The sequence below is a fragment of the Vipera berus genome (genome assembly GCF_964194415.1).
Source record: "Vipera berus genome assembly, chromosome: 10".
In the NCBI taxonomy this organism is placed as follows: Eukaryota; Metazoa; Chordata; class Lepidosauria; order Squamata; family Viperidae; genus Vipera; species Vipera berus.
This window is the reverse complement of record NC_138213.1, coordinates 7606305-7631566: the sequence shown is the minus strand read 5'-3', so window position 1 is coordinate 7631566 and position 25262 is coordinate 7606305. Positions and strand designations below refer to the sequence as shown.

The window sequence follows — 25262 nt, the reverse complement described above, 5'->3', positions numbered from 1 at the left end:
GCGCATACCAAATAAAAACAACGCGAACCTTCAGTTGAACCCTCCAAGGAGGATTTTTACACGTCGCAAAAGACGAGCTCAAGTAGAAACTTGGAGCAGAAGAGGAACTATTAGCCTGCCGACTGAATTGACCCAGAGCAAGGTGCGGTCTGGACGCGTCTTGCGGGCAGCCAAGTCGAAGCCGGCGCTCAGCACCGCGGACAGCTCCCTTGCGCTTCCGCCACTCCCCGCCGGGTGTCGCTGCGCCTCCACCTACCTGATCCTCGTTGCCGCGGCAGGACGATCGCGGAGCCCGGCCGAGGCGAGGCCGACGAGGCTGCTGCTGCTGCCGCCGCCGCCGCCGCCACAGTCGCGGGGCTGGAAGAAGAGGCGGCGGAGGACGCCGAAGACGCCGAGGAGGAAGAAGAAGAGGAGGAAGAGGAGGAGGAGGAGAGGGAAGAGGAAGCGGCGGCCGCAGCGGCGGTTTCGCCCTGCGCCGGTAGGAGGCGCTTGTCTCCTAGGCCGGGCTCGGCGGTGGCTCGCCCGGACGGGTTGCTTCTCCGCGGGCCGCTGCTCTGGATGTGCGAGACGGCCTCGGCCGCCTGCACGTCGGCAGGCGAGAAGTGCGCCAGGACCCGCAACGCCGCCTGGGCTTTATGCTCCTGAGTGTCTTCGTCGCCGTAGTCCGATACGCGGCACTCGTAGACCCCCTCGTCCTGACGCCGGACCCCCGACAGCCGCAGCCGGTGCGAAATGTCGTTGCCCTGGACGCGCACCGTCTGGGAAAGAGGAGAAAAGAGAGGTTACTTAGGGGTGGTGGGCCCGCTGTGGGGTCGTTGGGAGGCTTCCACGCGAGGGTAGCTAGCAAGCGTGGCGAAGTCTCTGCAGCGGTCAGAAAGCAATCCACCCGTGGGTTATCTCGTCCTTGGGAGGCTTTCTACCCTCTCCTGTTGGGTTTGTGGACTAAGAAGGAGAAATTAGGAAAGAGGAAAGGCAACAACAAGGGTGACCCTCATCCTCTCTAGAGTCTCCATCCCTAAGCCAAGGGGAAACCACTGGAGCCAAAGCAAGACCCCTTGGTGCTCTCGCCTATCCTGCTTGGACTTGCTTCGTAGTAGACAGCAGATAAAAACCACTTTCTTTAGGGAGAGGCAGAACAAAGCCTCGTGAAGCCTGCGGGATGTGGAGAATAAGATCAAGATCACCTTCCCAGCACTGCAACAAGCAAAGTAGAGAGAGAAGGACAGAAGCCTCTTCTGCCAATTTGTCCCATGCCTACATGATTCAGTTCTAACCACGAACCCCCTTCCCTAATAGCCCTCCTCCATCCAGCGCCCTCCAGATATATTGGACTGTGAAATATATACATATATACATATACATATATACATATATACATATATACATATATACATATATACATATATACAAATGGACTTTGAATTGCACAACATGTTGCCTGACTGCTTAATTGCCTCGCCTCATTAAATCTTCCTTAGGTTTGACTGCACAGAGCAATTTATAACTAAAAGGAAGCTATGGGGAAATAGGGCCACCTCACCCTCTCAACCACAAAAACAGAATATGCACTAGGACAGATGCATTGTGGGAAAATATATATATTTTCAGTAGACAGGAACACTGACTGGGGCTTATGGATCTTTGAGTCCAAACCATTCTAGCGGGAACCCCATTGATGGGCTTCTGACTGCTGATTTTCCATTGGTTATTAGATCTTTTTGAAGCTATCATGTGTTGAGCATTGGACCTTCTGGGTGCACAGCCAGAACTCCCATGGACTCTCCCAGGCATGACATTTTGTATCAAGTTGTCACCCGCCTCTCCTCCTCTGGGCCGTGACCCTACTCCCTTTTGCAGCTGATCCCACAATGCATCTGTCCTAGTGCATATTCTGTTTTTGTGGTTGAGAGGGTGAGGTGGCCCTATTTCCCCATAGCTTCCTTTTAGCTATAAATTGCTCTGTGCAGTCAAACCTAAGGAAGATTTAATGAGGCGAGGCAATTAAGCAGTCAGGCAACATGTTGTGCAATTCAAAGTCCATTTCATGGACCAAAGATCTACTAATCATACAGTAGGATGGTCTCAAGGGCTGGAAGAGGTAGCAAGAAAAAAAAGTTAAGTCTTGCTAATACAGTAGATTTCTACACGGGTAGTATTTCCATAATGCAATGCCTCTTTCTATTTCTACCCTCTTGCCTTCTAGTTTTATTGGCACTCTAATTCTCAAATTCCCAGCCATTTTATGGAGCAGTACGATAATCCCTCTGCAAAATCCACCCCCTGATCCATATTCTGTAATCACATGATTTGAAAATAAGCTAGCTTCTAGCAGTGCGTCTCAAATCACATTACTACAATAGCCTTTCTGGCATTTTGTTCGTAGGATCCAATTCAATGTATGAGTCTCTCCAGAAAACCTGACTGAGAACTTGGCCATCCTTTCTATGTAATTATAGAGTTTTCTTAAAACGTTTCAATCTTTATCTTGCATTCGTCTCTGCTCCTCAGTTTTAAAGGCTCTCTTCCTCCTCCTCCTCCTGATAACAGCAAATGATTATGGTTTCAAGGAGGTTTGGTTTTCAGTGGATGAAGATCTAAATGCACCTTCCTGGATGGATAAATCAGAGAAGGATTTGTAGCACGAGCCTGGATTTCGTTGAAAGCTATAACAAATAGCTTCGCAATCTCAGAATCTCTTTTGAGTATCAGAAAAGTTGAAAACCCTAATGCATTCCACAAAAATGCCCCTGATCTTGTAGAAAAGCTCTTTTTCTCCCTCCCCCCGCCACTCTCACAGGACCATAAATGGTCCCAGCACAGGAAAGAACCTGGATCAGGACTTGCAAGGAGAAGACAGAGATTCTGAAGCTGCTTGAACTTTGCTTCTCTTGGTTACATTTTAGCTTTACATATTATTGCTAAGCCATGGCTTGTTTAATTGTGATTTATGAAACAGAGGACAAATATATTCCCATGTGGCCTTAAGGCACAAAATCAAGATTTGAAAATGGCAATGACAGGCTTACAGAGGCCAAAACAACAACAACAACAACAAAATAAAAAATAAAAAAAATCAAGCAATGTTCATGATGGGGTTTCTAAAGCAATGCCTTGAAAAATCAAATCATTCTTTGATTGTTCTAGCTGAAGCAAACGTACGATGCCTTTTGGTGGTGCTTTTCATCTTCCAAAATGAATTGCCCTTCTCCCAAATGAAATGGCTCGCCATGGTTAGTCTTTGCTTCTGTCCATTTCTATTTCTCCAGCCCACAGTGACTATTTCTAAGCACTGGTTCTCTCGTCCAAAATCAGCTACTAATTCCATTTCCTTCTTCCCTTAATTAAATGCATCTCTCCACTACAGTCAACAGCCGGCCGTTAATCCTAGCCATTCCCCTTTCCAGCAACAATGCATTTAAAATATATCACCTGTCAAAATATCAGCCCCAACGTGCTGGGCTTTCTTAATCCTGTCTTCATCCTTTTACAGAAAGAAAAGGTTCCAATCACATCCAGACACTCATTCTGTGCTTCGGCTCCCCAGACTAAATCCAAGGCCCCTTTTTCCTCATTAAAGCACCAATACAGTGTCTGCATTTAATGCTCTGCAAAGCTCACAAAAATCTAAGCCAGCCAACCCCCTCCCACACATACAGACATTTCTCCCATCCAAAAAGAAAAGAAAAGGAGAAAGAGATGGAAAGAAAAAAGAAAATAAAAAGAGAAAGGAAAAAATTGAAATTCCTTGTGGGAAATCACAGAATTATATTATCACGCAGCTAGAAGAGACCAATTCAGTCAAGCCTGCACCCTATTCAATGGGCAACCTATCAACCGCATCTGGTTGATTTAATGTAAATGTAAAAGTAAAATAAAATAAAATCTAGTCTTTCTCTAGCTGCTCTCTACTTAAACCTGCATTTTAAGTAGTTTTGGTTGTCTTTAGATGAAAAAGAAAATGGGATACCTCAATAATGATACCTCATCATTATTATTATTCCGGTATTTGAATAGCTCGTAACTTCACAAGCAGGATCTGGAAGGGTGTAGCTAGCATGACCAAGCTGCACCTTAGAGTAGGACAAAGAGGAGGCCATATATGACAGAAGGGTGTTTCAAATCAACAAGCGTAGTTCCATTGTAGTATAGTCTAAATGAACTTGACAGAGGTAGGTGAATGATGGATTAGCCTCTGAAATCTAAGGTGCAATCAGCCATAGAGCAAAACCAGGCTAGCACACCCAGCAGGCCCGAAAGAGTATGTGGTCATTCTGTTAGACGTGAAACCAGTTTGGAAGCTTTTCCACACCATGACAAACGCCACGAATTTAAAGTTGACATTATATCAGTTATTTAGCTGTCATGTGTGTGAGAGAGAAAAGACAGAAGGAAAGAGAAGGCAAGGGAAGGAAAGGAGAAGGAAGGAAGGAAGGAAGGAAGGAAGGAAGGAAGGAAGGAAGGAAGGAAGGAAGGAAGGAAGGAAGGAAGGAGAGAGAGAGAATAAAAGGATGGAGGTACTAAGAATGTCCATTAAACCTATCCCCTCCAAACTACAAATCCTTGTAGGCTAAACCTTAGCTCTATGGTATTCTGTATCTGTCCTACCATCTCTCCAATCATCTGCTTCAGATTTTTACGTACAAGATGGAACCTTAGCAAACTCTTAAAATGCCTTTGGATGTCAGTAAAAACAATGGGGCTATTTGTCCTTAATGTTTCCCTTGGAATCTTCTTTTCTCCATTAATGGGGAGATGTTTTGCCATCGAAACAAAAGCTAGGCATTTGCATCCAAACATGTAGAATTCCCAGCTGCATCTTGAAGCGGTAAAATCTTAGAAAACAAGAGAGAGTATTTCATTCTTCCCAACGTAATCTGCCTCTCAGGCCAAGAGGTGGGCAGCCTGTGAACCTACCTCTATATGAAACCCCTTCGATCTAAATTCATATGGCTCTCGGTTCAGCTAATAATAATAATAATAATAATAATAATAATAATAATAATAATAATAATAATAATAATAATAATAATAAGTTGGAAGGGACCTTGGAGGCCATCTAGTCCAACCCCCTGCTCAGGCAGGAAACCCTATACCATTTCAGGCAAATGGCTGTCCAGTCTCTTCTTAAAGACTTCCAGTGTTGAAGCATTCACCACTTCTAGAGGCAGGTTGTTCCACTGGTTAATTGTTCTAACTGTCAGGAAGTTTCTCCTTAGTTCTAGGTTGCTTCTCTCCTTGACTAGTTTCCATCCATTGCTTCTTGTCCTGCTTTCAGGTGCTTTGGAGAATAGCTTGGCTCCCTCTGCTTTGTGGCAGCCCCTGAGATATTGGAACACGGCTTATCATGTCACCCCTCTCTCTTCTCTTTGTTAAACTACACATACCCAATTCCAGCAACCGTTCCCTATGTGTTTTAGCCTCCAGTCCCCCAATCATCTTTGTTGCTCTTCTCTGTACCCTTTCTAGAGTCTCTCCACGAGTCACTAATGCAGGCTTATGGCGAAATGATCCACCCTTTTCCGACTGACTGGAGAGACAGAGAATGGAGAGAGAGACTCATACTTTCTTTTGATCCTGGCTTATCTCCACCTACATTTGAAGTTCTCCTGGGGGATGTGGCCTCCTGAACTATCCATTGGCTTTGTCTGTTACGGGCTGAGACCAGGACTTGAGGAGATGAGAAACCCTGAGACAAATTAGTCTCTCTACTAGCTGAGGACCAAAAGGCTCCAGGAGGAAAGTGGACTTTTCCAAACTGTCCCCTATCTACGTGCCAGAGATAGACTCTGCTCAATCAGCAGTGCAATTAGCTGATTGTAACAGCCTCGCCGTTAATTGATAACGAGCGTGCAATGAATTCGATAGGAAGGCGGTCATTTCTAAATGCGTTAAATTTTGCTCCTGGTGCCTCTTTGTCCATTTCCAGGCAGGAAAGAAAGCTAACCTTGAGGAACCTCTGCAATATTTTAGACAGACAATATGCCATACATGCATTTTGGCAGGTACTTACGCTGATCTTAGTTGCATCTTTACTGGTTGCCTGAAAAAGAAGGAGAAAGAAAAAAAAAGGAAGGAGAAAAATGAAACAGGAGATTTCTGAAGATCAAGAACAACACTTCTTTCCCTCTCCACCAAGATGGAGTGGATAATACTTTTTTCCAGAATCCTTTTATCGAGGTTAACAACAGACTACTTTGTTTTGATTGAGAGTACACTCTTAACGCATTGGGTAAACCACAGCTGGCTTGAGGAGATTCCTGTCATGTAGATACTATAGTTTTTGCTACCAGAAAGCAACAGCTGGGAGCAAGAAGAACTAGCAATCCTTTAGTTTATTACATTTCAAGCAAATACAATTCCAACAGGCATGTGAAATTGCCGTGGCACAAGCTGGGGAAGAACCGGCATTGAAATATTAGCTTTGAAAATCCATTTTCCTACCATGCAACCATTTTAATGTCTTTATACATTATTTAGCTCTTCTTCCCACCCTGCAGGTCTGTTGTCAAAGCCATCGAAAATAGGCTCTTTCAAACGCTGAGCTAACCCATCGAAATAAGCTTTAAAAATAGGCGGAAGAGTCAAGGCAACGTGTCAAAACCAAGGCAGGACTTCAGTCACCGTCACGAATGTCCCCGTTTTCTCTACTGTCGACCAACTGTTGGGTTGAGACCGGCCAGAGGAAGCCCTGTTTGTGGTCCCATCTTGATTCTGGCCCATAGGATGTGAACCCAGATAGGTCCTTCTCAGTGGAGATGCCTCAACTATGGAATTGTTTCTCGCGTTGTTGAAGGCAAAGCCTCTTCAGGTCAAGCTCAGCTCCTGGAGATTTCATGGGCGCTTCCAAGGTAGGGGCATCCACAAAGGGGACAAAGAGGATCAGGTTGAGGAAAGCAACATTGTGGCATCATAATACAAGCCGGGCCCCTTTTCCACATGGGTTACAAAATCGCTCCCCCTCCAGGCTTGTGGTTCATAGTCACAACATTGTTTTTCTCATGCTGAGAAAAGCAGCACAATCCAGAGGATGCTGAAGCTTAGAACATAGGATAATAGAGTTGGAAGGGACCTTGGAGGTCTTCTAGTCCAACCCTCTGCACAAAGCGGGAGAGCCTTGGCTATCTTAGAAATTGTCCTACCGCTTTTAGGGTGTTTTATGACCTTTTAATCAACCTGGGTACTTCTTAGTAGTCTCTCTTCTAGTCCTAATCAGGTGCAACCTCACTTACTTTCTACGTTCAGACAAGATCAGCCAGTTGCTGTGATAATTAAGCAGATTTTGTGGAACAATTTATTTATCAAACTTGTATGCCACCCATCTCACTGAAGGTATACTACTAAACCTAAGATGAAACGGTCTGGAACTGACGCTGGAAGCATTTTAGTTGCTGGCTGATAGATGAATTTTCCTTTGAGCTTCTTATTGGATGATTAAAAATTATTTGTTGTGATTCAGGGTCAGCCTGTGGGTTCGGCAGTTGGGTCGGACGATTCAGAGGAGGAGGAGGGGGGTGTTGGAGAGCTTGCTGAGGATAGCCTTGAGGCTCCGCAGAGCCCTCAGCCAGGCCCCTCCCATCTGGTTAGGAGGCAGACCCAGCTGTGTGAGCCTGACAGCGTGGATGAAGATGACCCACAGCTGGCCCTGTTCAAGGACGCCCGACGCAGGAGGCAGTCAAGCAGGAGTAAACAGAGGAAGGCAATGGGGCACCTCGGAAGGAGGCAGAGAGAAGCCATGCCTTGAACTGTTTAAAAGGGGAATGCGTAGGAGGGCTGGTTTGCTGAAGGCAACCGTTTGAATAGCTCCTGTTTCATGGTTCGTGTTTGCTCTGTTTGCTCTGTTTTATGTTAATAAATTTGGCAGGCTTAGTTCCAGCCTCTTGCCATTTTGTAAAGGGGTTGTCCCTGCCTTTTCTGCAGGGCCAGTAGTAGGCTGGTACAGAACATTATTGTGCAGAAAAGCTATACGTGTATAGTTTTGTACACCATCTTGGGAATGTTTTAAGAGGACAGGCAGTGTATTTAACAAACACAGAGATAAACAGCAATAGGTTAGTAGAGAAAACCACCCAGCATGATCAGTGAATGTTAAAGCATAGGCACATCTAAGCTACAGTGGTGTGAGTCTTTAAAAAAAAATTGCACCGGTGTAGCCACTGCAATGAGAAAAGCGTGAACCCTGAAGAAATTATGCCGAAATACACACAATTAAGATATTCTGCATCCTTTAATAAAGTTGGACTTAATGTTTGGAGATATTGTTTTGATCCGGAAAAAAAGTGGACGCTGCACTAGCACGCAATTTTCCTTGATCGCAACTGGCTGTGCTACAACTGTATTGGCAGAGGGCAAAGCTTAATTCAGACTAAGAGCATCATTCTCGGCGAAGTCAGTTTTGATCAGCTGCAAGTGGGTGTCAGTGTTTCTTAATAAAAGAAAGGCTTCACATCAGCATCCAAGTATAAATGGCTGATACCTTTCTTGTAATTTTTCCAGAAGAATTACATTATTTTCCAATAAAATAAATCTGTCATGGTATTTCTTTTTGGCTTGAAATAGTGCAGAAATTTGGAGCAGGACAATGGTTTGAGAGAGAGAGAGACTGTCTAACTGGTCCAGGTTTATCAGGAGCAGGGTCAAAAAAGTCAAGATGGCAGCTTCAACGCTGAGTTCAAGACCTCACCCCTTTTTTTATATGTGACACGTGTAAAAAAAAAAAGGAAGGGAAGAGGTTTGGATTAAGTGGGTTGGATATTCACTATTTCTTTCCCTTGAGATGCTCTGAGAACTTTGATATGATCCACCTTCCCTTCTAGCAGTCCAGAGTTGCAACAGAGGTGCAACATATTGTGTTCCTCCCTTTTCCTCTTCATAGCTGGTGCCTTAAGGAGGTACCTAAGTCAAACTAATAAGATTGTACTAAGAGCTGTGGTAGCACAGTGGTTAGAATGCAGCATTACAGGCTAACTCTGCCCAAAGCCAGGAGTTCGATCCTGACGGGGTTCAAGGTTGATTCAGCCTTCCATCCTTCTGCTGTCAGTAAAGTGAGGACCTAGATTGTTGGGGCCAATGTGCAAATAATGCTTACATTGTAAACTGCTCAGAGAGTGCAGTAAAGAGGTATATAAGTCTAAGTGCTATTGCTGCTGTTAACTCTGAACTGGGCCACAGGTATGAGCAGCAAACTATACATCTCAGCCCCATAGTTCAATGCAATCTCCATTCAAATAATCCTTTCACATGATTACTTTTAGGCCTTAACATTTAGGACAAATTTTTCCAATTGGATGCCTTCCAGATGTGTTGGGAAAGTAACTCCCAAGATTTCCACTTGAGTTGGGCTTCAAGACTAGAAAAGCAAAGCCCACCCCTGTCAGATTTGACTCTACAGAGAGTCAGTCAAGCTTGACCTGGCTCAGTGCGTTCTAGGCATCCAAAGAAGGTCTCGCACCAATGTGGAATTGTGATTTTTCTTGCCGATCCCATTCTCTTTAACATGCCACCCCACTCGAAGAGCAGCTGGTGGCTGGGCGCTTGTATGCTTTGCAAATCAATCCGAGCAAAACTGGAATCTCTGAGGGAGGTTGAAGGCTCAGAGACTTTGTGAGCCACACGGGGTTTCAAATCTTAAATGCTCGTTTGCATTCTGACCCCGTCCTGCATCCGCTTTCTGTGCTAGGTTGACGCTGCAGCGTTATGCACCCATCTTCCTCGCGTTCAGACTGCCAGTCCCATTGCTGAAGTAGTCGAAAGTCATGATTGGATGCCTTCCAGATGTGTTGGGGAAGTAACTCCCACGATTTCCACTTGAGTTGGGTTTCAAGACGAGAAAAGGAGAGCCCACCCCTGTCAGATCGGAGGCACAATTTGAGAAATCACCAAGGCTGGTGGAACCCTAAGTTTGAGGAAGAAGGCCAGGGGAAAAAAAAGAGGGGAAGGTATCCGAAGGACTGCCCAATGAAGGTTGTGTATCTCCATTGCCTTGAACCATGTTGGCTATCTGGCAGGAGACAAGTGGAAAGCCTAGAGTGGCAGGATTATGGAGAGAGGTGTAGAGTGGAATTCTCAACCAAGGGCTGCAGCTTGATTTGCAAGGCCAGAATAGGTGCCAGGGCGGAGCTATGCAAATGAAGTGCAGCCCTCTGAGCATATTCAGTATCATTCTTATGACATCTTACCCAGGCGGGGATGCTGAATGCAATTTTCTGAGAGCCAGCTGGAGCCAGCCGGAGGGGTGGTGAACTTGTAACACCAGTCACAAAGACAAATAAGAATTCCCACCTCTGTAAAATTTCTTTTTTTTTCTCCTCCTTCTTCCTGGAACGGTGATCATTTCCTTTGGAATGCATTTTTGGGTTCAGGGTGTGTGTTTGTGCAAAACCTCCCAATATTCCAATATTGGGGGAATCTAAAGGCTCGATAGATTTTTGTTCGGAGATTTTTTTTAAAATATCCCTTCTACAGGGGGTCCTAGTGGCAGGGGGAAGGTTAGGGGGAGGGTTAGGGGGTGGGTTAAAAAATGCCAAAATGGTGGCAGCTCAGAACTGCCATCTTCTCTTTTCTGTCTCCTTGCCCTCCCCCACTGGACACCCCTGTTTGACTCCCTATAGATCCATTCTTGCAAGTGGATCTTTTGTAGTGATTCTCGCATTGAGCTGATGGATGATTTTGCTTGATCGGTCCTTGCTGTGACTGGTGCTCATTTATTAAAGGCAAGTCAGTCCCTTCAAATCCTAACCGAGCTCAGAGCTTTGCTTCCAAGTGCTGCAAGGAAAAAGCCTCTGAAGTCTTCACCTGCTTCCCTTGGACTACACATTTAATTATCACATGTCAAGAGAAGACATAAATCATCCCTCTGCAGAGATCTCCCGCAATGTCTCCAGAGGGTGGACATGCACGGTCCGGACTGAGTTTAGAACGAGAGAAAAAACCCCACAACTCTTTAATATCTAGAATGAATCATCTGCATATTGAATTTTTTTCCCCAAACAACAACCAATCCTTTAGGTCTTATTTATTTTGGAAGGGAAGGGAAGGGAAGGGAAGGGAAGGGAAGGGAAGGGAAGGGAAGGGAAGGCAAGGGAAGGAAGGAAGGAAGGAAGGAAGGAAGGAAGGAAGGAAGGAAGGAAGGAAGGAAGGAAGGAAGGAAACATTTAACGCATGTCTAACAGCAATGCAGTTTTAAGATCTCTATAGGACTGGCTTATTGGCTTTGCAAAGAAGACAACATCTGCTTCCCACACAGCAGAGAACCACGTAGGGTTCAGTCTGAGAACCAACCTCTCAGCTAATGAGAACTTAAATACAAATGTTGCGGATAGAAATGGATGGGTGGATGGACAAACAGACCACTGATAATGGTTAAATACATACAATATGAGATTCCACTCAAACATCGTCTTAAAAAAAAAGACACAGCCAAAACTTTCTATATCTGTCTTCCACTTAAATCTCACTGTTTAATGATTATTAGTCAACTTTATATAGGTTCCACTGCAAACAAACAAACAAAAATCCATTTGACTCATTTTGGTAGTGAGAGTAATAGTTAAAAGGGCTGTGCAATATTCAGCTGATCATAATAAAATCTGTCTGTATATGTTTTTAAAAATGCACGTAAACACCCATTTTAGAAATGGAAGCTCTGAAAAAGAAGTATATGACTTTTAAGATAATGACTACCTTTGAGGACCTATTAGTCAGCTTTTATTATTCGGATTTCATTAAAACAATTTTGCATTGGACATGGTGACTGCTCACATCTGGGCTCAATTCAAAATGCTGCTGTCAACCTTTAAAGCTTATGGAGGCTTGAGAAAAATTACTACCTTGGCCTGAAGGAGGAGGAAAGATTTGGCTGCAGAGGCGTCCATGAGTTTGTGTGTGTGACAGTTTTAAAAGAATCATAAGAGTTGGAAGGGGCCTTAGAGGTCTTCTAGTCCAACCCCCTGCTTGAGCCAGAGGCCTTATAGATTATGAGGGCTTTTCCTTTTTTGGTGTCACCATCTTGACTTCTTTGACCTTTGGTTATGAGGAAGAAACTTTTAAGGGCCTTTGATGATGAAATTTCCTCTTCAGGAACTAAAATCAGCTCCTTTTCCGTTTGATTGATTAGTTGATCTTCAGATACGCCCTAAATATGATTTTGTTCTGGACCCTTTGGACTGAAAGAATACAACATGTATGAATTCATTCTTAGTTTTGTATCCTGACTGGCTGAGCTTGAATGAAATTATTTCTGATGTTCTTCCTGTTCAACAATTGTTTTATGACTTCAGTTGATTTCATGGTCCAAAGTATGCTGTTTTGGGGAAACCATATCCTCTTAAAAAGCACCAGGCCATTTACTAAAGAATTGTTATTGATTACTTTTGTTAGGTTTATATTCTGTCTTTCTTCCAGGAGCAAAAGGTGGTACATACTGGATATTTTCCCTCTTTTTCCTGCAAGAACCACCATGTAGGTTGGATTGAGCTGAGAGATATTAACCGGGCCCAAATCACCCCTGGAATTTTCATGGATGAGAGTAGACTTGATCTTTCCAATCCTGATCCCATATCTGGACTGCTACAATAAGAAAAATGTGTAGGCCTATTTGGATGTATCTCACTCCTTTACCGTACTGAGGTAATTCCCATTTTATGAAGGAATGAAGATCAGCACATAAAAAAAGGACTGCCCACTTTATTGTATTTTTATGATTCAAAGAGAAGTTTGTAACCAAATGGAGCTCTCTAGTCCAACCGTATCATACTAGCCTAGTTCACTGCAATCATTTTTTTCTTACTCCTTATTGAACTTGTAGCCTATATAGTTCTGTCTGTTTGTCTGCCCATCTAGCCATCCATCTCGCCATCTATCTACCCATCTCATCTTTCATCGAATATCTGTTTGTCTGTCATCTATCTAGGTTAGATGAAAGGCAAGAAAATCGATAAACAAGGCATTAGGACCAACCCAAATGTCGCCAAAACATTTCCCTATTTTTTTTCTTCTTAGTAAAGAGCTACAATAACCCTAAAAGAGCAAGGAAGGTAAAATGTGCCAGTGGAAGTAATATTAAGAATTTCTGGAATGCTATCTTTCTGGAGCATCGTACCTTGCATGGGCTCATGTTCTCATCCTGAAGCTGAGAATGGATGGAAATCAGTGTTCATGCTATGGTGCAAGGAATTCATTTTATTTTCCATCTATTCTTTCCCAGTGTAGTTTAGAAATGATCAAAGCGGATCCCCCGGAATTATTTTATTTTTTAATTTCTATATCCTACTTTCAAGACAGTGAATATACAGTACCTAGTACTCTTTCCTTCTATTTTCCCTACAACAGTCCTTTGAGGTGGATTGGGCTGAGTGTGTGTGACTGGCCCCAAATCACCCAAGTGGCTTCCATGCCTAAAGCGGGACTAGAACACACAATCTACCGAATGATTGGCCTAAAGTCACCCAACAGCTTCCATGCCTAAGGCGGGACTAGAACGCACAGTCTACCGAATGGTTGACCCAAAGTCACCCAACCAGTTTCCATGCCTAAGGCGGGACTAGAACACAGTGTCTACCGAATGATTAGCCCAAAGTCACTCAACTGGCTTCCATGCCTAAGGCGGGACTAGAACGCACAGTCTACCGAATGATTGGCCCAAAGTCACTCAACTGGCTTCCATGCCTAAGGCGGGACTAGAACGCACCGTCTACCAAATGGTTGACCCAAAGTCACTCAACTGGCTTCCATGCCTAAGGCGGGACTAGAATGCACCGTCTACCAAATGGTTGACCCAAAGTCACCCAACCAGCTTCCACGCCTAAGGCAGAACTAGAACTCACAGTCTCCTGTTTCAAGCCTGGTGCCTTAACCACTAAACAAAACCTAGGTTTCATTCAACTGAGAGAGATTGCTTGCATCTCACAGTATGTGATGTCTGTGTATGAGGTGGCTGGACTGCCTCCACCCTAAGCAGAACGACACTGAAATAACATTTACTTACCAGTAGCACGATCAATCTGTGCTACCCTATTCGATCTCTAGAAGCTACCCGTTTACCACATCAGCACCAAAGATGTCTCAACTGGGGGCTGGGTCAAACCCTTCTACATTGGAGAGGATTCAGAAGGCCAGACAGGATGGTGAAGACAGCCCTGGTGTGATTTTTATCGGATTGGCAAACTTTCCTGTAGATGCATCCAGGTCGAAGCATTAGCCTATGGCTCATCTTCTCTCAGAACTCTCTTGAAAATTGAAACCATGAATCCTGGCTGGACAAATTGAAAAGACAGTCCACTGAAGGGTGCCAGTCATTGGCTTCCTAATACCGTCTGTTGCAGTGATATCCTTCACTCGTTGTCGGGAACCATAACATACAGAATAAGCAGAAACGTCTGAATACAGAGCCAGATGCACACAGGAGTCTAGGTGGTGACATCATGTCCTGGATATGGTCTCTGAACTTTGATATCTCATACACCCTTGACCCTTCAGGCACTAATCAACATTCAAAAACTAGACACAGATCCAAAATTATTTTGAGCACCTACGGGAACGACTGCATAAAGGATCGCTCTGGGCTGGTTCTGCACTTCAGCTGGGTATCTGAATTAGCTTCTGAGACAGAAAGAGCCCAGAAAATGCAGCTTTCTCCTTAGGTTGCTAAAATACTGCTTGAAGCCTTCTCTGTTTTTACCAACCATACAGAGTCTGTAGCAAAGCATGTTAATTAATAGTGGGAGAATGTAATTGCATCATTGGGAAGTGGGTTGGGTTTTTTTCTTTTGCCCCATTACCTTGCTTCTGCTGCCAGGACCACTGATGGCTATTTCGTGTGCAAGCTCTCGTGCTGGTTCCTTAAGGTACCACCATTGGATTTCCAAGGAGTAAGAGGCAGATCCACTGGCCCGGAAAGCACAAGGCATCTCAATATCATCTCCCTCCCTAACCGTCACATCTTTAGGAACTTCGGTAAAGGTAGCTGAAAATAAAAAGGACAAGGAAACTAGAGGGTAGCAGAGAGGAAGGAAGGAAGGAAGGAAGGAAGGAAGGAAGGAAGGAAGGAAGGAAGGAGAATAAAAGAAGGAAGAAAGGGAGGGTGGAAGGGAGGAAAGGGAGAGAGAGAGTGACAAAGGAAAGGAAAGGAAGGGTGGGGGGGAGGGAGAGAGAAAAATAGAATAGAGGAAGGGAGGGAGGGAGGAAAGAGAGAGGAAGAGAGGGAGAAATGAAGGAGGGAAGGAAAGGAAGGAAGGAAGGAAGGAAGGAGGGGAGGGAAGAAGGGAGGAAATGAAGGAAAGACGAACATTCCCAAGTACTTTGGCTAACATCAGAAAGGCAAGCCAAAACATTGCACCAGAGCACTTTCTCAGCCCATGCAGATTTTGCTACAAACAGGTTCCCTGGACATACACAATCACAAACAGTGAGAAAGAAGAGGAGGAGGAGGAGGAAGGGGAAGGAGAAAAAGGGAAAACTGAAGGATATCTAAGCACACCCTCTGAATGCCAAAGACCTTGTTCAAGTCATTCTTCAAATTCTCTCTCTCTCTCTCACACACACACACACATACACACACCCGCCCGCGGGCCAGCAAGCAAGTCCACACCAGTCCCTCCTGGTGAATGGGGGGACTGGGAAACCCCCTTCCCCAATGCCAGCTAGACCTCCCCCCCCACCTCCCCGTCACTGCAGTCTCGGCACCCATCCATAAGGAGCACCTAAAAGTTTGCAGAAACCCCTCCTTTCTTCCACGGCGATGCCCGTGTCATCGGCTCTGCCAGCCAGCACCCATGCTTTGCCCCGTGAGACTTTGGGGATGGTGTCCTGGCTCCCCCCACCATTTCCCACGGTCTCCGTTTAGCTTTGATTCCTCGCTCTCTGCAGCAGTAGCGCAGCTGGCCCCCAATCCTGCAGCTTTGGCTGTGTTTTTCTGCATGCACCCGTTGGCTTCAGCCTCAGAACCTTGCATTTGCAACCGGGGGGGGGGCTGCTTACCACCCAGAGCTGCCCCTCAAGAGGCAGTCTCTCTCTCTCTCTCTCTCTCTCTCTCGCTCGCTCTCTCTCTCTCTCTCTCTCTCTCTCTCTCTCTCTCTCTCTCATCCTCCATCTGCAAAACGGTGCGTAGCAATTCAACCGAGTGTTTGCCTTTCAGAAAACAGATGTGTTAATAAACATTGCACTGATTTTTCTTCTCTCTCTCTCTCTTTTTAAAAAACTGTGGCAACGGTACAAAAGGATACGTTCTCTGACACTCGCCCCCTCCTCCCCTTGCTATCCACGTCCAACTGGCTGCCTTATTTTGCTACCTGGAGTAAAACACACACACACACACACACACACACAAAATGTGAGAAGTTTGCCACTTACCCTGGACTAGGAGCATCAAGGGAGCATTGAGCATCAAGTAACACAGGGCACTGAATAGCCCTCGATTTTCCATCTCATAAATGTATCCTTTAAGGTGCAAATGAACAAGAGAGAAAAAAATTGGAGGAGTGATCCCCACCGCCAGGCTAGGAAATCTTCAATCCCATGGCAAACCGTAGAGCTAGACAGAGAGTTGGCGACCGAATCGGTCCGGGATTTTGTTAAATCATCATCATCATCAAAACAAAACAAGAGACCGCTTCTAAAAATAAAAATAAAGACCCCTTCCAAGTCCAGCCGGCTCAACAGTGTGGTTTTCGCCTCCCCCCTCCTTTGCTTCTGGAAACTCGAATTAAATCCACATCCAGGTGGCCCCAAGGAAATCCAATGGTCATGAGGTCTGGAAGCTTGGATCCCGAGAACAGAAGGGTAAATCTGATCAGCTTCTTTCTCCCGTCTCCCCTTTTCCTATGGCAAAGCCTCGGCTTCAACTTCCTTGTGTCGGATGGGATTTCCTGGTGTCCAAAGAGAAGGAAGAAAGCCAGAATCTGCTGGCCAGACCCATCTGGGGTCGTATCTTCGAGGGAGACCTAAGATGCTTTGATTTCCCCCCCCACCGCCCCCTCTGAAGGGGTTATTATTTTTTTCCAAAGGAGAGACGCGTGATCTCTGCAATATCCCTCTTTTCCGCTCCGCTCTGCTTTGCGCCTGCCAGTCAGACCTGAAATCTCTCTCTCCCCCTCCCTCTTTCTCTCTTCCCCCACAACCTCCTTAGCGATGCAAGGTCCGAATTAAACGCAGAAATCAAAGGGCTGGATTTCGTCTTCCTCTTCTTCTTCTTCTTTGGTTTAACTCCCTCGCTTCGGGTCTCCAATGAACACTCTGCTCAATCCAGGCGAGGGACTTCGCCAGCTGACGTTCCGGAGCGAGGCCGGTTCCGAAAAGAAGGCGGCGGGGGTGGGGTTAGGGGGGGAGGGAGGGAGGGAAGGAAGGAAGAGAGAGAGCAAAATTAAATTGTGGCTCCCTGAAACCAAAGGGTCACGTTTGAAAGCGACACGCCCCCCCTCCTCCGCACACCCCGACATCCCATCGCGCCATCCAAACTGGGGAGGGGGTGGGTGGGGGGGAAAGGAAAGGCAGACCCGAACTGTCGCCGCCGAGGCGTTTGCTTGCCTGCTCGGTCGTCTGGTCGAAAAGATTTAGAGGAAGCTGGAGGGAAGAGGGTGGGAGTGGGGGGGGGGGTCGGAGGAAGAGGGAACCAGTGTGTGTGTGAAGCGGGGGGAGGGAGTAGCCGGTGGGGAAGCGCCTCCCGCGAGACACCACCGTGTCCGAAGTGCGCTTCCCCACGTTCGTCCCACCCCAGCCTTGTCCCAACTGGGGAGCAAGGGGCTGGGGAGGGGGGGCGTCGGCTGTGCAACGGAGGCCCCTTCCTCTTTTGCAAAGCCTTCCAAAAATCCGGGCTAACATCCTAGCGGGGCGGTGGCGGGTCTTTGGGTGGATCCCCCTGCTTTTTCCCCGCAAAGCGCAACTGGGCTTCAAGTTTGAGCAAAACAAGAAATAAACGGTGTGCGTATGTGTGTGTGTGTGTGTGTCTGCGTGTTTGTTATTGTCAAGCTGAGACCCTTCTCTCAAATCCCGCCCTCTTTTTTACATGCCGGGAGCCTCCGACGCGTGGACCTGCCCCCCCCCTTCTTGCAAACGCACTGGCATCCCGGCTGCAGGGCGGGATGGGACACCCCCCCCCAACCCATCCACCACCCCCTCCGTCCCCCAGCAATAGTGGCCGCCACTTTCCCTTTCTCCTGCCTGCTTTTTTTTTTAAAGCCATTCATGACCCGGAGAGACCCCGGGGGGGGGGGAAAGGGGGGGAGGGATTTTAAAAGGAAAGGAAAATGAACTGGTGGAGGGGGGGGCAGGGAGGGGAGGAACGAAGGAGATTTAGGTGGTCAGGCGGTCAGTCGGATGCCGCCCCGCCCTCCCCCCAAAACCCAAATATTGCCCCTATGGTTCAAACACAGGAAACGGGGCCCTCTACTCTAGAGGAGCTGAGGGAGCAAGGAAGGGAGGGGGAGATAGAGGGAGGGGGTTTCTCCCAGTCTCTCTCTCTCTCTCTCTCTCTCTCACACACACACACACACACACACCCTCCCCAGCTGCAAGCCTGCGTTGGAAAGGCCAAAGAAGGGGTGCCGGAGCTGGGATTGAGGCCGAGAAGAAGCGGCGGTGGTGAGTGAGCGATGCTGGGCGGGGGGGGGGGGTGGGGGGGTGGGGGGGTGGCGGAGCTGGGAGCGAACGGGAGAAAGACTAGTTGATTCAGTTCAAGATCGATTTCCGGCTTTGGGTGAAGGGCTGCTGCTGCCGGGCCTGGGGAGCGAAGGGGGATGTTTGCGTCTCCGTTTCTCCATCCTCCATAAAGGGAATTTGGAGAAGGCGCGCTGCGGCGGGGGAGGGGGGGGAGAAGGGGGGAACGGGATACTCACCCGATGCCCTCCTCTTGAATTGCTGAATGTGGGCAGGGGGCGTTTGGAATCTCTTTTTCCTTCTTTCTCATCTCCCCCTCCCGTTGTTGCTCAGTCCCTGTGGATACTTCAAGAAGAAGGTGGGGAAAAGAAAGAAAGAAAGAAAGAAAGAAAGAAAGAAAGAAAGAAAGAAAGAAAGAAAGAAAGAAAGAAAGAAAGAAAGAAAGAAAGGGAAGTTGGAAAGGAAACAGGACTAGGATATCAGGATAAGCCCAAATGGCTCAAAAACCTATAACCTCTCTTGTTTTGATGTCATGATTGCTCCTAAGAAATACATCACGATCCTCTGGATTTAGGATTTGGAGGCAAAAAGCTCCTGCCTGGTCACAACATTATGCTAGCCCCACTTTAGGCATGATTTAAGTCTGACTCTGGATAGCAGTCCTTCGGTCTGTCTCTGTGTTAGCATGTGGTGCAAACCAGCACCTTGCATTCCTTTAACATTCTGTGTATTGTTTGAATGCAGAAAACTGATCAATCCACTTGCTAAATGAAGATTGTTGCACACACTCCCTCTATACATGGGAGGGGTTGCAAACTCCAGCTGCAACCTGAAAAACCTTGGAAGCCGGGGTGGGGTGGTGGTGGGGGGATGGGGTTAACCCACTGGGCATAGCTGGGCAGCTCTTGAACAAATAAACCCCATGCTTGGCGGTTTGGGGGGGGGAATATGGGGAGAGAGGGTCACTGCTACAAATTTGATTGGACAAACACTTTCTGGATTTAGTGGGTCCTTACTGCCTTTCAGATGTACAGGTTCCCATCACAAAGTAGCAGGAAAATAAAATCTGGCCATGCAGAAAGAAAGGATGATGGCTTAAGAGAAAACAGGCTGTAATCTGGACCAGAGAGAAACTCTATAACAGGGGTCCCCAACCCCCGGTCTGTGGACGGGTACTGGGCTGCGGCATGCCAGCAACTGATCCGCACAAACAAGCAAAGACCCATCCGTGGGATGCAGGCAGCACACAAAATCATGTACTCTCCGGGTCCGTGGAAAAACCTTTCTCTGTGGAACCGGTCCCTGGTGTCCAAAAGGTTGGGGACATCTGCTCTATGACAAGGTGGCTGGACCACAGAATATAATTGTGGTCCAACCTCAGCATTCGATGGACGCGCAGCATCTGGAATTCCTCCATCCGTGAGGATCCACGTTTAGTGGCCGATATTGTTTCAGCTCTTCTTAAGACTGGAACCAGCAACAGTGCTCATTTCTGAGGCTGGGGTGGGGGGGCAGTGAACTCATTGGTACCACAGTGCAGTTTTCTTCCAGTAGCTCTTATTCCACTTGAGTAAACAGCTACAAGTAGTTCTGTTAATGACTTTTTTTGGGGGGCCCTCAACTGATAAGCAAATCATTGCAGTTCCTAAGAGAATCCTGCATTAAGAGAATCCAGCTTCCCCCCATTGACTTTGCTTGTTAGAGGTTGTCTGAGAAGGTCACAGATAGCAAGCACATGACCCCGACACGCTGCACCTGTTGTAAATACATGCGTCAAGCACCTGAATTTTGATCATGTGACTGCAATGGTCATAAAGTGTCTGGATGGGTTATAAGCCTCTTTTTTTTTGAGTGCCGTGGATGTTAAGCAAATGGTTGTCAGTCAAGGATTTACCGGCATTATTAGGAGCCATGGTGGTGCAGCGGTTAGAATGCAATATTGCAGGCTAACTCTGCCCACTGCCAGGGGTTCGATCCTGACCAGCTCAAGGTTGTCTCAGCCTTCCATCCTTCTGAGGTCGGTAAAATGAGGACCCAGATTGTTGGGGGAAATAGGCTGACTCTGTAAAGCCCCTGGAGAGCGCTGCAAAGAATTGTGAAGCGGTATATAAATCTAAGTGCTATTGCTATTGTTATTTTCCTTCCTTCCTTCCTTCCTTCCTTCCTTCCTTCCTTCCTTCCTTCCTTCCTTCCTTCCTTTTCGTTTCCTTCATAGTGGTTGAAACGCAGTATTGCAGGCTAACTCTGCCCACTGCCAGGGGTTCGATCCTGACCAGCTGAAGGTTGCCTCAGCCTTTCATCCTTCTGAAGTCAGTAAAATGAGGACCCAGATTGTTGGGGGCAAATATGCTGACATTGAAAACTGCTCAGAGAGTGCTGTACAGCATTATGGAACAGTATACAGTATAAGTCTAAGTGCTATTGCTATTGCTAAGACTGATGGGATGCATCCCTTAGCCAACATTTTAATCTGGTTTTTAGTGGAGATCTTAAGTGCATATCTATGAGCACTTCACAAATTCCTTAATTGTGAGAGCCGTGGTGGTGCAGTGGTTAGAATGCAGTGTTGTAGGCTAACTTTGCCCACCGCTAACAGTTCACTCCTGACCGGTTCAAGATTGACTCAGCCTTCCATCCTTCCAAGATCGGTAAAATGAAGTCCCAAAATTGTTTGGGGCAATATACTGACTCTGTAAACCATTTAGAGAGGGTTGTAAAGCCCTATGAAGCTGTATATACTGTAAGTCTAAGTGCTATTGCCACTGCTGTTATTTTTCAAAGTGCTTGGTAAAGCAATGAGAAATAGATAGAAAATAGTGTTCTTGTAGGGTTTTAGTTGCAAAAGAGGCTGAAGGCTGTGTGTGAAGGCTCCCCCCCTCATTGTTACCATCATCTCTCCAGTGGTCTGCAGGATCACTGGCTTCCAATGCAGCAATTAAATCTCAAGGCAACAGATCTGGAGGGAATTCTCTCTGGGAGACTTTTTTCAGGTCTGGAAGTGTAGGCAGGTAAAGAGGCTGCTGAAACTCTGCAACACGGAGGGTAGTATCTGCCACTTCCAAGAATAAAGGAAGCTAAAAAAGAGCCATGAAAGAAAATTTAAGCACCCAAGGAGTACGCCTGTTTTGTTGGGCAAAAAGCTTCTAGTAAAGTTGCAGATGTTGGTGAAGTGAGAACGAACTGCTCTCCGTCCATGATTCTGCATCTGTGCTTAGTGTTGTAGTGGGTGAGGCTGAGAATCTGTCCTCTTTTAAAAAGGTCCTCCAATCAGCCTCACTGATTTGTGGTGGAGGGCAACCTTTAAAATGGGTTTGGTCGGTTCCTGCGTATCATGTTGGGATGGCTATCTCCAGCTTACCAGTGGAAAGTAAACCTTGAGGACAGTGGCGGTAGGGCATAAACCTTGAAAGGAAGGTGGTCCACACTGGGGAGCTGTTCCTGAGTTTTGCAACCATCAGTGAGATCAACGCTTACTACTGCCTTGCAGTGGCTGAGTGTCTTTTATTGAGTCCACTTCTGAGTTTCTGGGTACAGAGATGGGCTGACTGCTACAATAACTTTCTCATAGATCAGGCAGAATAGGATCAGAGAAGGGAAAGTCCTGCGTCTGTCAAGCAGCTCTGCTTTCAGCTTTCAGCTATGACGTAGACTGCTCTCTCATCCCTGGTGCTGAAGGCATACTCAACTGTGGATGCAGTTGGCTTTTGTAGAGAGAAGAAGAGGCTGTGGCAACTTGACTTGGATTAACCCTACCTGGGCAACATGTAACTCTTCAGGAATTAGGCAACATCAGAGGGTGAGGTTGGAAGACTGTTAGGCTGCAAATTATTGGTAGTTCCCCCCTTGATCTTCACTTGCAATCAGGAGAGCAGAAGTTTCTGTTAGGAGCAAAGGATCAAGACCATTTGTAAGATTGGAGTATAGAAGATTTAGTCCACGACTATACATAAGAATCTGGTCAACTAAAGTTCAGCATTAAATTGGTGCCAGATAAAAGTCAAGGGAATTCGGGGACAATTGGACTTAGAGCGCTTGTGGGAACGCAGTGACTCTAAGCCGATGACACATTTAACGCCGCCCCCCCCAACTCTGCCTGCTCTTCTCCTACAACTGTTTTATGGAAACTTTTGAGGTCTCCAGAAGCTGCTTATAGGTTGCACGACTCATTGCGAGGTCTTGTCTTTTCTCTCACATCCTATTTTCCTGGGATTAGGATATGCACATCATGTATTCTGTAAGTGTTATATAATGAGATTTCTCCAGGAGGCTGAGCGCTACAGTCCAGCTCTCAGGCTGGCTGTCTGCTGAAATCAGGCCTTAGACATAGCCTGTGTTATCACAGCACAAAGTCACCATTCTATTTAACAGAAATATTGCATGGGGACCCAAAAGTTTGCATGACTGATCTGTCCTAGAGATTTTGTGTTCCATGTTCAGGTGCTTGGGGAAAAAAATCACTTGATGAATAGCGTGTTCAGGAGCCATGCATGATGAGTTCGCATGGTCTCATGTCTTTCTTGGGAAGGAAGGCAGGAAGGAAGGACGGAAGGAAGAAAGGAAGGACACAGTTAAAGCATGTCAAACATGGCTTCTAGCATTCCTTTCAATTCCTAAATAACAAGTATAATAGCTCATGTGACCTCCTTCCTTCCTTCCTTCCTTCCTTCCTTCCTTCCTTCCTTCCTTCCTTCCTTCCTTCCTTCCTTCCTTCCTCCTCCTCCTGTTCCCTAGTTTGGGTAATGAAACCTCTGCAAGAAAACAGCCAAGCTCAGAGAGCACCAAGGACATCCTCCTCCTCCTCCTCCTCCTCCTCCTCCTCCTCCTCCTCCTCCTCCTCCCCCCCCCCAGGTAATGGATCACTTTTGGAGCTGAGCCAGCAACAGAAACTAGAACTGCCCCTGACTGTTTGGGAATCTGAAAAGATATGCCTCTGCTGATGCAAGGCTGGATCTGAGTGGGAGTTTTCATTAACTCTCAGGATGGATGGCTACTTCACATGGAGGAAATGCACTCCTGATAGCTTTTCCTCTACCGGTTCCCCTATGGCCCATTATGTCATCTCCCATTTCAACATTGTCAGTATCCTAGGCACATCCTTCTGCACAAGCTAGTCTTTCCCTGGCCCAGGGGCAGATAAATTCAAACATAGGATGCTGATGATGGGGAACTGCAAACCTCGCTTTTAATCAGCTAGAGCCTCCCTGCTGCCTTTTACTGAGTGTTAGTTATGTTTCAGCAACTATGCATCTTCCAGGTGCAGAAAGGGAGGCAGGAGACCTTTATAGACCAATGGTTGAGGTATGACAGTCAAGCCATTTTTCATGTTGTAGATTTTTTTTTCCTCCAGGGAGGGATTTCCTTCTTCTTGGTTTGGATCATATTTTGTAGCTGTAAACAGCTTGTGCATCCTGCTTCCTTAAACTTTGCACCTTTGGGGAAGAGGAGGAACAGCATGAGTTTTCACCTCCAATCTGCTAGCTGATAATCAGGGAGTCTCATAGGACAAATAGACACGTGGGTGAATCAGGGCAGAATCCGTACATCTATGCCCAAGCATCGTTTCTTTCCCTTCCTCAAGCCCTGGGCTGTGTTGTGTCCCATCCCTCCATTGTTTAGTAGTAACACACCGATCTTTCTGATGTTCAGCTGTTTGGCAAGGGGGTGTCACCTAGGGGTGACATGATAGCAGTGTTCCAATGTCTAAGGGGCTGCCACAAAGAGGAGAGATTTGACCTGTTCTCCAAGGCACCTGAAGCAATGGATGGAAACTAATGAAGGAGAGAAGCAACCTAGAGCTAAGGAGAAATTTCTTGACAGTTAGAACAATTAATCAGTGGAATGACTTGCCTCCAGAAGTTGTGGGTGCTCCATCACTGGAGGTTTTTAAGAAGAGACTGGACAACCATTTGTCTTAAATACCGTAGGATCTCCTGCCTGAGCAGGGGATTGGACTAGAAGACCTCCAAGGTCCATTGTATTGTATTGTATTGTATTGTATTGTATTGTATTGTATTGTATTGTATTGTATTGTATTGTATTCTATTCTATTCTATTCTATTCTATTCTATTCTATTCTATTCTATTCTATTCTATTCTATTCTATTCTATTCTATTCTATTCTATTCTATTCTATTCTATTCTATTCTTACCTTTCCCCATTTTCATATTCTATTCTATTCTGTTCTGTTCTGTTCTTGTGAGAAAGACAATCATCTCCTGATTCCATATCATGCTTGGAATATGTTTTAAGTATTACAAGTACAACATGGCTTCTAGCACATGAATGACTTGGGATGTAATTAGGCAGTACAGCTACATAGTCATCTTGTGCTCATTATAGGATCAGGAGTTACTATCCTTGTGTGGTGGGACTACATCAGACATGGCTTCAAGAGGAGAGCTTCCCCACTATTTCAAATTCTGTGATTTTGACTCAGCCTTTAGGAGCCAATCATATGAGGTAAATCTACAGGGATTTTGTGAAGTTCTCTGGACATCAACAAGGTCTTTGTCCTACTGGAGAGCCAGAAGGACCTTGAGCAATGGTTATAGCAATGCTGAAGATTCCTAATTGCCAACAGAGAAGCTATGAATGAGGTAGCATTGAGATGCATGAGATAAAATAGTGGAGGAACCTCTGCTTAGAAGGCTGGGGTGTTTTATCAGAAGCATCTAAC

At 46.1% G+C, this 25262-nt stretch overlaps 1 protein-coding gene across 1 annotated transcript in view; it reads right to left on the bottom strand.

The window, feature by feature from the left end:
• VSTM2B (V-set and transmembrane domain containing 2B) overlaps positions 1–16417 on the bottom strand; it is a gene marked incomplete at both ends in the record, with an annotated part of 42365 nt that extends 25948 nt beyond the window's left edge. Inside the window, 4 exons of the mRNA XM_081335769.1 lie at positions 257–758; positions 6011–6040; positions 14775–14959; positions 16345–16417. Coding sequence (XP_081191895.1) covers positions 257–758; positions 6011–6040; positions 14775–14959; positions 16345–16417 — 790 coding nt within the window. The remainder of the gene's footprint in view (positions 1–256; positions 759–6010; positions 6041–14774; positions 14960–16344) is intronic.
• Between the last annotated feature and the right edge of the window lie 8845 nt (positions 16418–25262).